At 44.5% G+C, this 13,450-nt stretch overlaps 1 protein-coding gene across 1 annotated transcript in view; it reads left to right on the forward strand.

Moving 5' to 3' along the window:
• Positions 1-11,135, forward strand: part of AKAP7 (A-kinase anchoring protein 7) — a 1,654,018-nt gene extending 1,642,883 nt beyond the window's left edge. Inside the window, exon 9 of the mRNA XM_086927038.1 lies at positions 10,265-11,135. Coding sequence (XP_086783164.1) covers positions 10,265-10,452 — 188 coding nt within the window. The 3' untranslated portion in view covers positions 10,453-11,135. The remainder of the gene's footprint in view (positions 1-10,264) is intronic.
• Positions 11,136-13,450: the final 2,315 nt, after the last annotated feature.

Genomic DNA, 13,450 nt, shown 5'->3' on the forward strand with positions numbered 1-13,450 from the left:
ATCATTTCTTACTTAAGTGAAATTGAAGCCACGAGGTGTTTTGTAACAGATCAGATCGATACATCATTACACTTTGTGTCAATTGGACCTTTTTAGTCAGTGCTGGCTGTAGGTTCATTACAGCCATCAGAAACTAGCATTGGCAAAGCAAATAGGTCTTGCCTATTCAAAAACTATTGACTTTGCCGGTGTGTTTTAGCCATGTTATACTCAAGCATGGCTGCTGTTCAGCATGGCTAAAAGTTAGAGACATGGAAGAGAGTGGTGTGGAATTTCCTTGAGTGTAGTGTTGTAGAGTGGAGCGGAGTGTTGTGGCATGGACTAGAGTTTCATGGAGTGATGTAGAGTGGAGTAGCATAAAGTTAAGTTTCGTAGAGTGGAGTGATCGAGAAAAGAGTGGTTTAGAATGGCGAAGAGTGGGGTGGAGTAGAGTGGAGTGGAGTACAGTGCTGTAGCATGGCATACAGTGTCAGAGTGGAGTAGAGTGGAGTAAGGTGGTGTAGAGTGTCATACAGTTGAGTGGAGTAGAGTGTGGAGTGTCAGAGTATCGTAGAGTGGAGTAAAGTGGCATGGAGTGGAGTAGAGTGTTGTAGAGTGGAGTGGTGTAGAGTGTCACGGAGTGGAGTGTCATAAAGTGGAGTAGAGTGACGTAGAGTGGAGTGGCATAGAGTGGAGAAGAGTGTCTTAGATTGGAATGAAATACAGTGGAGTGGTGTAGGATGGAGTAAGGTGGTGTAGAGTGGAGTAGAGTGTCGTAGAGTGAAGTGTCATAGAGTGGAGTAGAGTGTTCGGAAGTAGAGTGGTATACAGGGGAGTGGAGTGGCTTAGAGTGGAGTAAGGTGGTGTAGAGTGGATTAGAGTATTGTTGATGTAAGTGTCATAGAGTGGAGTGGTGTAGGGTGGTGTAGAGTGGAGTTGAGTGGTGTTGAGTGGTGTAGAGTGGAGTAAAGTGACGTGGAGTGGCGTAGAGTGGAGTGGCGAAGAGTGTCTTGGAGCTGTTTGGCATAAAATGGAGTAGAGTGTCTTAAAGTGACGTGGCATACAGTGGCGTAGAGTGGCAAGGAGTGGAGGAAAATGTAGCGAAGTAGAGTGTTTCAGACTGGAGTGGTGTAGGTTGTCATAGAGTGGAATAGTGTAGAGTGTTGTGGCATGGCAAATAGCGTCATAGACTGGAGTGGCAGAGGATGGTGTTTTGTAGAGTGGAGTAAAGTGTCAAAAAGTGGAGTGGCATAGAGTGCAGTGGAGTGTCCTAGTGTGGAGTGCTGTGAAGTAAAATAGACTGGAGTGGAGCAGAGTGTCATAGAATGAAGTGGAGTGGAGTGGCACAGAGTGGAACAGAGTAGAGTATTGTAGAGTGGAGGGTCATAGAGTGGCATAGAGGGGAGTGGTGTAGAATGTAGGAGTGTTGTACAGTGGAGTGGCATTGAGTAGATTGGAATAAAGTGGTGTGGAGTGGGGTTGAGTGATGTAAAATGGAGTAAAGTGTCGTAGAGTGGTGTAGAGGGGAGTAGAGTGGAATGGCGTAGAGTAGAAGAACGTGCAGTGGCATAGAGTGTAGAATGCTTGGTGTGGTAGCACACTACCATTAGAGACAACACATTTTCTATTGAAATTACCATTAATTTAACAGAGACATACTTTTAACAGCTAAAACTATACAGTGCACAAGCAATAGGAAATCAGCATCACCTATTGCATTGCTTTGATTTGATCGTATGCAAATATTTGTCTCCATCACACCTCATAATTACATAAAAATGTGCTTCATTTGTGCTTCCCTAATTCAGATATAGTCTGAAATATTTGTACTGTTCATTTAATGGCATATACATGTTGTTGTGTGCTCTAAAATAACATCGTACAGCCTTTCCCACCCCAGTACACAGCAAGATTGTCACATAAATCTTCTCACTTTGCAGTTAGGGAAAGAAAAGTGAACACGAGCCTCCTGTGGAAGGCAGATCCTAATATTTGACCTCTGTCTTTGAATGCTCTACACACGTGGCACGATAAAAACAACATTTAAAGGCCTGTTTATTGCTCATTCACTTCTGAACTCCAGCATATTCATTTTGCTGTTGCTTTGGCACCGCCACTCCCCTACCTCTAGCGCCTATGGCATGGACATGAAATTAAAAAAGAGGATTGTTTAACTTATGCTATTAGTAAAGAGCACTGACCAAAATAAGCAAGCTTTTAGACAGAACAGGTGTGCCTCACTGGAATGTGAGATTAGTGGTAGAAATAAGCAGAATCATTCAAGCAGAAGGATAGAAGACATCAAACCTCTTCCAAGAACCACAGCACGTTTACTGCTTCCTGAACTAGCTTTCAAGAGAGACAACTGAAAACACCAGTACTCTCATGGAGTGCCTCAGGAAAAAGGAAAAATAAGAATTCCCAGACAGAATGTATGAGCCAGTCAGAGAGCTGGTAAACAGACTAAGCTCCACAGCAAGGACAAAGACATGCTGGACAGCCTAAAACAAATAAAGCCAGCGTATAGAAAGCAATCAAATGTGAATTACAAAACACAAAGCCAATGGTAAGCAGTGGGTGGAATTATTTATTATTATTTGTAAGTTTTATATGGCGCTAGCCAGACCCGAGGGTGTCTGAGCGCTGTACATGGTAGTGAGCGAATCCAGTGAATCAGTAACACCATATACATATGAGGCGAGACTCAATAGATAATAGTACATAACAACAGCACAGTAACAGAAACCTTGATAACAGTTTCAAGAGGATCTGTAGACGGCATAAGGATACAAGCAAATAGCCAACTATGACATGGGGTTCAGCCCTGAGCACGAGGATAGTAAACCCAGATCAGAGGTCTAAGACTTAAAGTATTTGTTGAGGAGGAGGAGTTTCAGGTCTCTTTTAAAGACAGGGAAGGAGGGGTTGCATCCCAGGTCACTAGGTAGAGAGTTTCATATGCTCGGAGCATTTCCAGAAAAGGAGCGAGACTTGGTTGATTATATTTTTAGATTGGGAGGTTGGAGCAAGAGTGTGCTGGAGCTTCTCAACGATCTAGAAATACCTGCTTTCGTAAGCTTATTTTCTAAGTAGTTTTGTGAATGAGAGTGAAGGGCTTTATGGCTGATTCACACAGTCTTGCAAGTACACCTTCCTTCAATAGGAAGCCAGTTGAGGCTCTTCAGAGCCGGAGTGATGTGTTTAAACAGTTTGACATCAGTAATGAGCCAGGCTTCCATGTTTAGGACTGACCTAAGGGGGGCGAGGTGAGATTTAGGTGTCCCAGTGAGAGTGGCATTTCCAAAGTCTAGTTTAGAGAGGACCAGAGATTGAACCACAATATTGAAATCATCTGAGGGGATGAATGGTTTAAGCTTCTTGAGGTGTTTTAGTGCTTAAAGTGCTTCTTTGGCCGAGATTCGTATGTGCTCTTTCCCAGGGAAGCTTTCAGCATGTCCTCAATATGTCTTTGCAACCAGACAGCCTCACTGCCTGGTAGGCTTCGACCTAAAAATCAGAGATCATACTTAGAGGCCTGGGCTCTTTTGTTTCATTTTATGTTGGAAAAGAGGGAAATTGCGTTCTACTAGCATGACAAAAACAGAGAAAGTGTTTAAATATAGTAGTCCAGACTCAACATAGTGTAGAAAAACACGAACTGCTGGGAGAATGGCATTGGACAGATGAGGTATGTGAAGCTAGAGGTCCGTAGCTTGGGAAAGGGTCATCTAGATGACTTCTGTGCCTACAGATAGAGTCTTGAAGAATTACTGAATGCTCTTTGCCTCACAGTAAATATCCTTGATCAATGAAATCCTAGCAAATTATTCTGACTTGTGTTTGGGCGTGGGGTAGACACATGTGAGAAGTGTCCCAACCTGTTTTTCTTTTACGGGAGGGTGCCTATCATAGCCACAGGCTTTTAAAGTTAGGAAAAACATTTATATCTTTTTATTGTTGACTTTTGTGATTTTTTTTTATAGAGGCATACCAGCAATGCCGTAATGGGCCTAGAGTGCCTGGCTGTTTGAAAGGATATCTCACTAAGCGGTTCATTGAATTTCGTTTTTAGAAAGTAAGAGGGAATCATATCTGTTATCTAGCATAATTGAGATCATATGGCATTCTGTGGGAGAATATTTCCCATTATATGGACCACTGCCATCGAAGGACAATGAAAAAGTGAAAGCAGTTTTATCTCTGAAAGAAGCTCGTCATGGCAGCTTGGACAATAGTCTCTATCGGAACGACATCATTTTCAATGCATGCCTAGCTTGGAATATACTGTAGGTAATACATCTAAATGCATGCATGTACGCTGACCTATTTAAAATTGCATGTATTTGTTTTGAACTAGGCAAGAAGTGTGTAGGAAAGGGGGTTATTATGTAGTGAGGCTGGTTAGGCTTCACTATGTAATAAACTCACAATACCCTTAATAGGTCCTTTGGATTCACACTAATAAATCCCTAGCCCAGTCCTGGTAGTTTGGCACATAACCTGTGTTAAGCATTACTGAGTATCAACATGGATGATAAGTAGACTTGAAAGAAATCCTACACCACTTTATAAAAATAAAGCAGATTTTTATATAATTATAGACACCAAAACAAAGAGAATCAGATGAATATAACCCAAGTTATGGATTTTTAAAGGAATAATACATCAGTGCATTTAACACTTGTAAAACAACAATGTTGTGGTCAATGGGAAATCACACCACCGTGATGCAGGTTTGAGGACCAGGGTCCGACAGTCAGTTGAATTTTACCGGACTTGTAGGGCCTGGGTGCAGAGTTGTCCTAGCTGCCCTGTTGCAGACCTTGGTAGTCACAGGTGCTGGTTTTACTGCTTGGACAGCGCTGGTGAGGAAATTGGTGCAAAAGCTCCACAATGGGTTCCCTTGGGCGGCGGTTTGAAGGTGCTGCAGAATTCCCGTGAGGCATAGCATCGAATAAAGGTAGTGGTAACCCGGGTGGCCACCAACAAGTCTTGGTCACAGCAAACCCAGCTTTGGGTCATTTCGACATCCTGGAGTCCGGGGGAAAACAGTAGGTGCCCTGAAACTTGCTGGGGGTCAGGACTACATTTCCCTCAATGCACTAGCCCGATAGTCAATGATTCTTTGGTTCCGGGAGCATGTTTTATCTGTGCGCTGTAGGGGACTAGTACCTCTAGTCCAACGAAGTTCAGGAGCAGCATTTGGCTTGCATAGGGGTTCCTCTTTCCTTTAGAACTAGTCTCTGATCCAGGACCAGTCTTAGTCATGCAGTTGCAGGGTCGTTGCCGCAGGTACAGGTTATTACGCCTTTGCTTTGTGCAGGACTTGAAGGTGCAGAACCGGTCTCTTCTTTGTCCTTTATTGCAAGTCAATTTAGGGATGTTAGGGGTGTGAGAGGTAGTAGCCAATGGGCTAACAGCCCCCGTGGCTATTCCCCATCTGAGGTGCCCACCTCCTGTGGAAGGTGGGACCTTTTCTACCCAAAAGCCTCTATTTTGTCACTTTTTAAAAATGACAGAATCGTTCTTTGACTGGACAGACCAGGTAGCCCACCTTATGGGTGTGGCTATCCTTCTGGGGGTGTATGCCTCATTGATGTCGAATTTTCCTGCCTGCTGCTTTGCACTCCTCTGGAAGGAAACCTGGTTGCATATCAGAGGCAGTGAGGGCTTTGAAACTCACCACCTTGATGTGCCACTTCACTAACCATACTGTCAGAGAGGGAGGTGACACCTCCCGCCTAGGCAGTCCTTTGTTTCCAACTCCTGGGAGTGTTTACACTTCCTGACAGGAGATCACATTCCTGTCTTGTCTGCAGCATCTGCAGGCTGTCAGCCTACAGCACAGGAAAGCCTGGGAGAACCTGGTGGGTAACCTCTAAGGTCGTCACCTAGGTGCATGTCAAGGTCCGGACTGGGACCTCAAAGCAGCCCTGGAAATTTTGTCAAACCAGCCCATGGGGGAGGAGGAGAATGGGGGGTGTTTATTGCTAGTGTGAAGCACTGCTGCTTTTGTTACTAGGGGCCAATATTACAGCACCGCTATAACACCGGCCCCCAGTAACACCACCCCCCACCCTTCGAGCCTCCCGGGTAAGCGCCTGAAGCCCGCTACGGCCAGTCTGCCCTTCACATTAAATCTGACTTTAGACTTTAGAAAAGAGTCGGGTTTGATGAGAGACAAGTTGTTTGATACCAAATATGACACTTTTCAGTGGAACCATAATAGAGCTGGCAACCTGGCTCTGCCCGGGTGCCAGCCCATGTTATCCCATGGCACAATGAACAATTACAGTAGCCCTTAATGGAAGGAGGTTACTATAGGGACATATAAGCTTGCACTTATATGTCCACACCTTTAATATAATGGACCCAACCTCCTGGGCTCAGGAGGCCTATAGTAGAGGTGACTGACATACATTAAAAATAGTGCTGTGACCTTGCTACTCCTGGTGATGGCACAATCAGTGCTTCAGGCCTTGGTGAGCCAACTCCCATGCTCTAGGTATCAGTGGTGCCACTTACTGAAGAGAGGAGTAAATTACTTGCCAATTGGAGTTGCCTATTCACATGCATCATATTTAAGGAGAGAACAGTGGCACTGGGGCCTGGTTAGCAGACTCAGACAAACATCAGTTTGGGGGCAAAAAGTGTGGTGGGTGACCATAGAAAAAGAGACTTTCCTACAAAGTGTTTGTGTCTGCTTTTTTCTAAACTGTTTTAGGTCGAGCGTCAGTGTATGACCTCTTTTATACTTTAATTTACTTCTCTTGTGGGCTTAAAGCCATCCCCCTGCTTTTGATTTGTTTGTTTCAGCGTCTTTTAAAAATCCTTGCTTGCTAGTGGTCACTTTTGCATCTTCATCCCTCCTTTTTTCTTCTGTTCCACCCAGGCAGAAGGGAGTAAGTACTGACTCATTCTGCTATGGTTCTTTGTCTGTTCTTTTGGAAACTATTTTTTTGGGGGGTTTCCTGTTCTTTTACTGTTTGCCTGTGTTCAGCGTTGGCGCCATAGCTGTTTACATTTGAAAATGTAATGTTATGTAAGGTAAGGTTCACTTATAGAGCGCGGCTGTCACCCAAAGGGTATCCTGGCACTTAGATTCCAGAGCAACGGAGCAGAAGAAAAAAGGCAGATCTAATCTCTAGGGAACAAACTAGTTTTCAATTCCTTCCTGAAAGCAGACAAGGTGTTCAATTGTCTAAGCTTCACGGGGAGGGCGTTCCAAAGTCTAGAGGCAGTGAAACTAAAAGACCTACCACCTGTACGCACTTTCTTAACATGAGGAACACAGATAAAATTTGCAGAGGAAGAGCGCAAGGATCTGGCCGGCACATACCATACAAATTTCCTCAGAAGTGCCCTTGGCCCAATTTTATGTACTGCCCTAAATAAAATGCATAATGCCTTAAATTGTACCCTTTGTACAACTGGCAACCAGTGAACATCTCTAGGGGCTGTGGACAGAGACGCGACCCAGGGTCGGTTTAATGCAAGTTTGGCTGCCATATTTTGCACTCTCTGCAGCTTCTTAAGCAGAGAGACCGGAGCACCCAGGAGCAAAGCATTGCAATAGTCAATTCTGCTTAGCACAATGCTCCAAACTACTTGGGGTCTAGTAGCAATGGGCAGAAACAGGAGAATCTTACGCAGGGCTCAGAGTAGAGCCATACATGTACAGACCGTTTTGTTCACCTGGGATTCTAGCTGAAGGTTACTATCCATAATAACCCCCAGATTGCGCACTGTTTTAGAAGGAAGTACAAAATTAGTAGTTGGTGCTTGCCAGAAGTCTGGAGGCAGAGGGCGCTGAATGCGACCCGTCATGCAACACAAGACCTCTGTTTTATCTTCATTGAATTGCAAAGATTTCTGTTTTAGCCAGCCTGCAGTTTGGAATAAGCAGTCGTGAAACTTTTCTAAAGACACTGCATTGTTGCCCTCAAAAGAGAAGACCAGCTGAGTGTCATCAGCATAGTTGACAACATTAATTCCAAACGATTTTATCAGAGCAATAAGGGGGTGGAGATAAAGATTAAACAAGATCGGGCTGATAGCCGAGCCATGAGGCACCCCTTGTTCGACCTTGCTGTATTCTGAACAGAAAGGAGGCAAGAATACTGCCTGCTGCCTATCTGAAAGGTAGGACTGAATCCAATCTTGAGCCTTACCCACAATACCCAGTTCCTCCAACCACCCGATCAAGGTCCGGTGATTAACCGTGTTGAACGCGGCCGACATGTCAAGCAGCACTAAAAAGGCTGCCTGACCACTGTCGGCCCGCATTCCCAAGTCGTCGAGTATAATATGCCTCCCTCCCACCTCCTCATAATGCCACAGTTTCTGATTATTTTTTTTACTTGTTTGCACTTTTCGATGTCCACCGGCTGATGGGCTTGTTTTTGGTATGATGTTCATTTGGTTTGGGCTTCTCTTACAGGGAGATTGAACTTGTTGAAATGCACTTAGGCCACTGGTCCAAAAACAGCAAAGCGCTACCACACGGCAATGCTTTATTACATTAAAAAATTGTCTGCATCATATCAATTAAAGCTGGGTAGGGCGCAGAACTTTGCCATACTAAAATGTGGGTCAAGACCTGCTGATGGCGAATTGGTATTTTGGTAAATAGCATCTTATGTTCTGAGCTTGCGCAACACTTTATACAGAGGGAAAAAACCTGTCCACTGCGAGCTCTTGTCGCATTAAACTGTTGCTTTCCTCCCTTCGCTGCTTGTGGCACTGACCTACATCCACACCTACCTCAAACAGCTGTGGAATCTCTGTCGTCACCAGGTATGCCTTGGCATCTTTGACATTCATGACTTCAGATGGGCGGTAGAGCACGTCAGAGGACACTTCTACAGATTTGTGCACTTTCCATGGTGCCCTCTTTAAATCGTTGCCTCCCTGGAGTGTGAGTGTAACAGCTGCATGCCCTCAGTGAGAGGGGTAGGGGACAGACGCTCTTCGTGCACCGGGTATTGACTATCCGTGGTGCCTGATTTGTAAGGTTCCAGATAACGCTACTTGCCGTAAAACTCTGCAAAGCACTTGACGGTGTAGTTAGCGCTATATAAATACAATTACAAAAGCTGTTCAGCTATGTGCAGCAGTGGAAGTCTTTCTTTCACATTATTATCTCACCCATCATCATCATGTGGGAGACTGCCTGTTTCGGCCCTTTTATTCAAAGCGAATATGGCTTTTGAACAATCCGACCTGAAACTTTTGCACGCTTCTATAGAATCGCCTCTCTCTTCCTTTGGAACGTGGTAACTCCAGTATGAGCAATCATCGACACCAGCGGATGATCTCAGACTCCTGCCAGCATCAGAATTGGTAATGCGGTTATACATCTCGTCATAGATGAATGTGATCCCTCGTAGAGACAATGCACAAAAAAAACGTTTTACTATAGCTTGAACTCCGGCGTATGAGTTGTGTGAGGCTGTTTTTAAAGACTTGTGTAGTTAATTGTCAGCTATCCCTGTGTTTTTGCTTTCAGCTTTTAAGAGTGAATACACTTTCTCTGAAAAAATGCCATTCCATGCTGTGCGAAATGATGGATGACTACCTTATACCCCACATCCTAGATTATAATTATTATTGGCTCATGCTGCTTTATTGTGAGTAGTTCAACATCTGTTAAGTAACCTTGAGTATCTCACCCAATCCACATATATTCTAACATTCTTGATTATTTACTCCACGTCGTAATAAAGGCGTAAACGGGACGAAAATCTCAGAATGTAAAGAAAACAAGCATTTGCAATGCAATAGGTCTCGCATTTGCGAGAGTCTGGAGCTATTTGCATTGTAAATGACAATGCCTTTCATTTATATGTTTTGAAAACTGCAAGTGGTGCATAAACACGCACTTTGCACTGATAGTCGTTGCTTATGAGAAGCAAGGCTGGCAGTAAAAGAGGTGCGGTTGCTGACAACCTTGCTTCTGGTAAGCAATGACTATAAGTACAAAAAGAGCGTGTTTACGTATCGCTTACAGGTTTTCAAAACACTTAAATAAAAGGAATTGTCATTTACAATGCCAGTAGCTCAAACTCTTGCAGATGCAAGACCCATTGCATTGCAGATGCTTGTTTATTGAACTTGCGCATAAGCAATTAATGCCAACATATTTGCGGCATCATACGGAGCGTCTCGTTGGTAGACATTATTTATTAGTTGTGTCCCTTTAGAGTTGAGTTATATGTCCGTTTGTGTGTCAGATATACATGGCCATGTCCTACCACTGACCCATTTTGTTTATCATGATACGTAGGTGAAAAGAATGGGAGAGAGCCTGACGATGCAGAGCTGGTGAGCCTCAGTAAAAGGCTGGTAGAGAGTGCCGTGCTGAAGGCAGTTCAGCAGTACCGCGATGAAACCCAGCACAAGCATAGACAGACTGACAGAAGCCCGGTGGAATCCTCCATCAGCGATAGAAATGGTAACAGCAGCGGGAAGTGAGGGCTCACAGGGACAACACCGGAAGCGAAGAACCGACCAGAGGAACTACGCAACTCGCAGGGGCACGCACGTGTTCTGGCACACTATCCGGATGCTAATTCATGTTGGGCAACTTGCATTGTGCTTTTGAGTACGTTTTTATTGAGATATGCTGTGACGCGAGGGATGTTTTGTTATGAAATTTTCGTGATCGGTGTGTTTGCATTAATGGAAAGCAAAAATCTAATGCATCTGGGAGGGGATCTGGAGTAAGAAGAACATACAAAATGCACAGGTCTGTCTTGTACTCGGGCGGAAGTACATGACATGTATTGGTTCCTTTCCAAGAACGAGCTGAGCCCGCTTTCCACCCCTCGGGTCTGGCAAGATTGTCGAGGAAGGAACCTTACCACACAAACGTCTGCAACAAGTGTACTACAAACACGGAGCTGCAAGAGTGCTTGCTTTGCAGCAAAACGAAAAATCAACTGAAGTACTGTTCTTGAAAAGACTCCAGTCTGCCCTCAGCAATTTATCACTACAGAAGCTCAGCACAGATAATATGTACGATTATGTAATATGTGCAAAGTTTCTATTGAGTATTGTGTGACACTATGCAGTGTTTCAGGTGGCGATGATTTACGTAAAATATATTTTTGACAGAAGCAGTACCTTTTTATATAAAATAAATGTGGCCAAATTAACAACGTTTTGCATCGTTAATTTCGTTTTAGCATATTAAGCTTAACCCGCATGTTTCGAATGCATTTCTTATGCAGGGCGTGTTGTTTTTTTCTCTTCTCTAGGAAAGACACTTGGAAGAAATCTAACTGCAAACGCAGCGTGGCAGCAATCAATAGCCCTGAGAGTCAAGCTGAATCAGATAAAAGAGCTTTTAGCACATCCAGAGATCAGAGCAAAAATGTACGAAGAGGTGTGTGCACCAGGATCCCGCAGCCGTCATGTGGAGCACCACAGCGACAGTCAACCTTGTGAATAACTGTAATGATCGATGCCAGCAAACATGAACAGCCATTTGGCCATTTGCAAACATAAATGCATTTGACTATTTGCTTCCTGTAGAAGCAGTATTTTAAATGCCGCTAACACTGTTTGTCTTTTCACCAGACAACCCCAGGAGCCTTGTGTGTGCTTGCGTCGGGATCTGACGTGGGAGTGCGGGGTGGGGTATCCTGCCAGCTTCTTCCTGTTACTTACCTCCCTGCGGACAGGAGGCCTCGGCACCGACCTGCCTGAGCGTCGAAAGCTGAACTCTTTAAACAGGAGCGTTACTTTGGGCCGCCCTCTCATAGCACAGGGCGTTGAAAGAGAACGAAAAGAGAACGAATGCCCTCAGGGGGCTTTTGAATATCGGGAAAAAAACTGCCTGTGCAGTATACTAAAGGGCTGCTAACATGCGGAGTATATAGATTGCTAAAGGAAAACCTTACACTGACAGGTATCATGTAGCATACAATGAAGGAGAGATAGTATATATGTCATCTACTCTGATTGCTTTTATTATGACATTTTGGTCACGATCACCTGAACTCGTTGACAATTGTGGGGTTCATTGCACATTATGTTTGGCGAGTTGCTAATGCCGGCCTTCCACAGCAGTATCTCTGTAGTCCATGTTGTTATTACTACGTGCTGTTCAGTGTCAACAGTATTACTTTTGCAATGCAGTTTTAGTAAATGCCTCTGTTTTTTTATTTTCAAGTTACTTGTTGGCAAAAGAAGGATCCAGTGGGTACCTGCGCTGCAGATTTCAACATTCAGACTCTAAAAATTGACCAGTCATCGTTGACATTTTATTTACTTCTTTCTGCTCATGATGATGTCATTAAATATTGACCTGTAAGCAAGACATTATGTAGACCTGTATAGACTGAACCCATGCAGATCACACTACTAAAACGACATTTTAATATTTCAGCAATGTTTTTTCATGTGTTCTTTAATCTCATTCTTTAATGGCATTTGTGGAACGTGCCACCTCGAGTTTCCTGGATGTATCCTCTTTTCTAGCTGGCTAGAGAATATATTTGATTTGTATTATAATAATTTATGGCATCGGTGTTATTAATCTGTTATTCAAACATAAAATGTAAAGAAAGTCAGCCCCTAGGGTCCTGACTTCGAGTCTGACAAGCCTCATCCAGAAAATGTCACAGTGGGGTAGAGCTGCAGATCCCTTCAGTGGTGGGGGGAGGGGGTATACTTCCGGGATTCACCCCACCAAGCCCCTACCATCTTTTAATCTGCTGGTGGTTTTTTATGCCCGATTTTAGCATACTTGGGAGCATGAGGGTACGGTCTTGGGCCCTGCTAGTTTGTCATGCAGTTCCCCCACACAACCTTCCCTAAGACTGAAGGCCTCTTTGTGTCACCCTTCACTTGTCTTCATTCCTGCACGGCAGGGAAAGCCATTGGGACTTCTCGAATCCAGAGAGAGGGACTCTGGTGCTATCACCCAGCAATCTTGGGATACCTCAGTATTAGACTTAGCTTATTTTTAGGTCTCGCCTATGCAGCGCACAAGCACTATTAAAAGGGACCTCTTGGAATCGCCCTGTACTTTCATGGAAACTCGTGCATGTTTTGCACTGTTTCCTATGAGTACTCATGGATGCAGAGCGTTTGCTTTGCAGGAGCGAGCAGCAGTGCCATTTGTTTGCAATTATCGTGCCTTGATGCTCGCTCCCGCAAGGCAAACGCTCTGCATGCACAAGTACTCTAATTTTCGCGACCGCGGGGCCGCGCTTGTCTTTCAGCTCTTGTTTTCTCTGTGGATAGAAGCACAGGAGGCCTGCTGCTACCCCTGATGCTCCCATCCAACTCTGCTTTATTGTCTCCTGCTGGGAAATCCTTGCACTCCTCCCTGCTGCTACAGTCCCATATAGGCTTGGGGAGCACTAGAACTGTAGCAATAGAGTTCTGCTATCAAACTAGGAAGAGTAGCAGCATCCCTGCTGGGGCCTACTACCTGAGGCAGAAGCACCTAACCCCCGCCCCC

Source organism: Lissotriton vulgaris, chromosome 6 (assembly GCF_964263255.1).
Source record: "Lissotriton vulgaris chromosome 6, aLisVul1.2, whole genome shotgun sequence".
NCBI classification, from domain to species: domain Eukaryota; kingdom Metazoa; phylum Chordata; class Amphibia; order Caudata; family Salamandridae; genus Lissotriton; species Lissotriton vulgaris.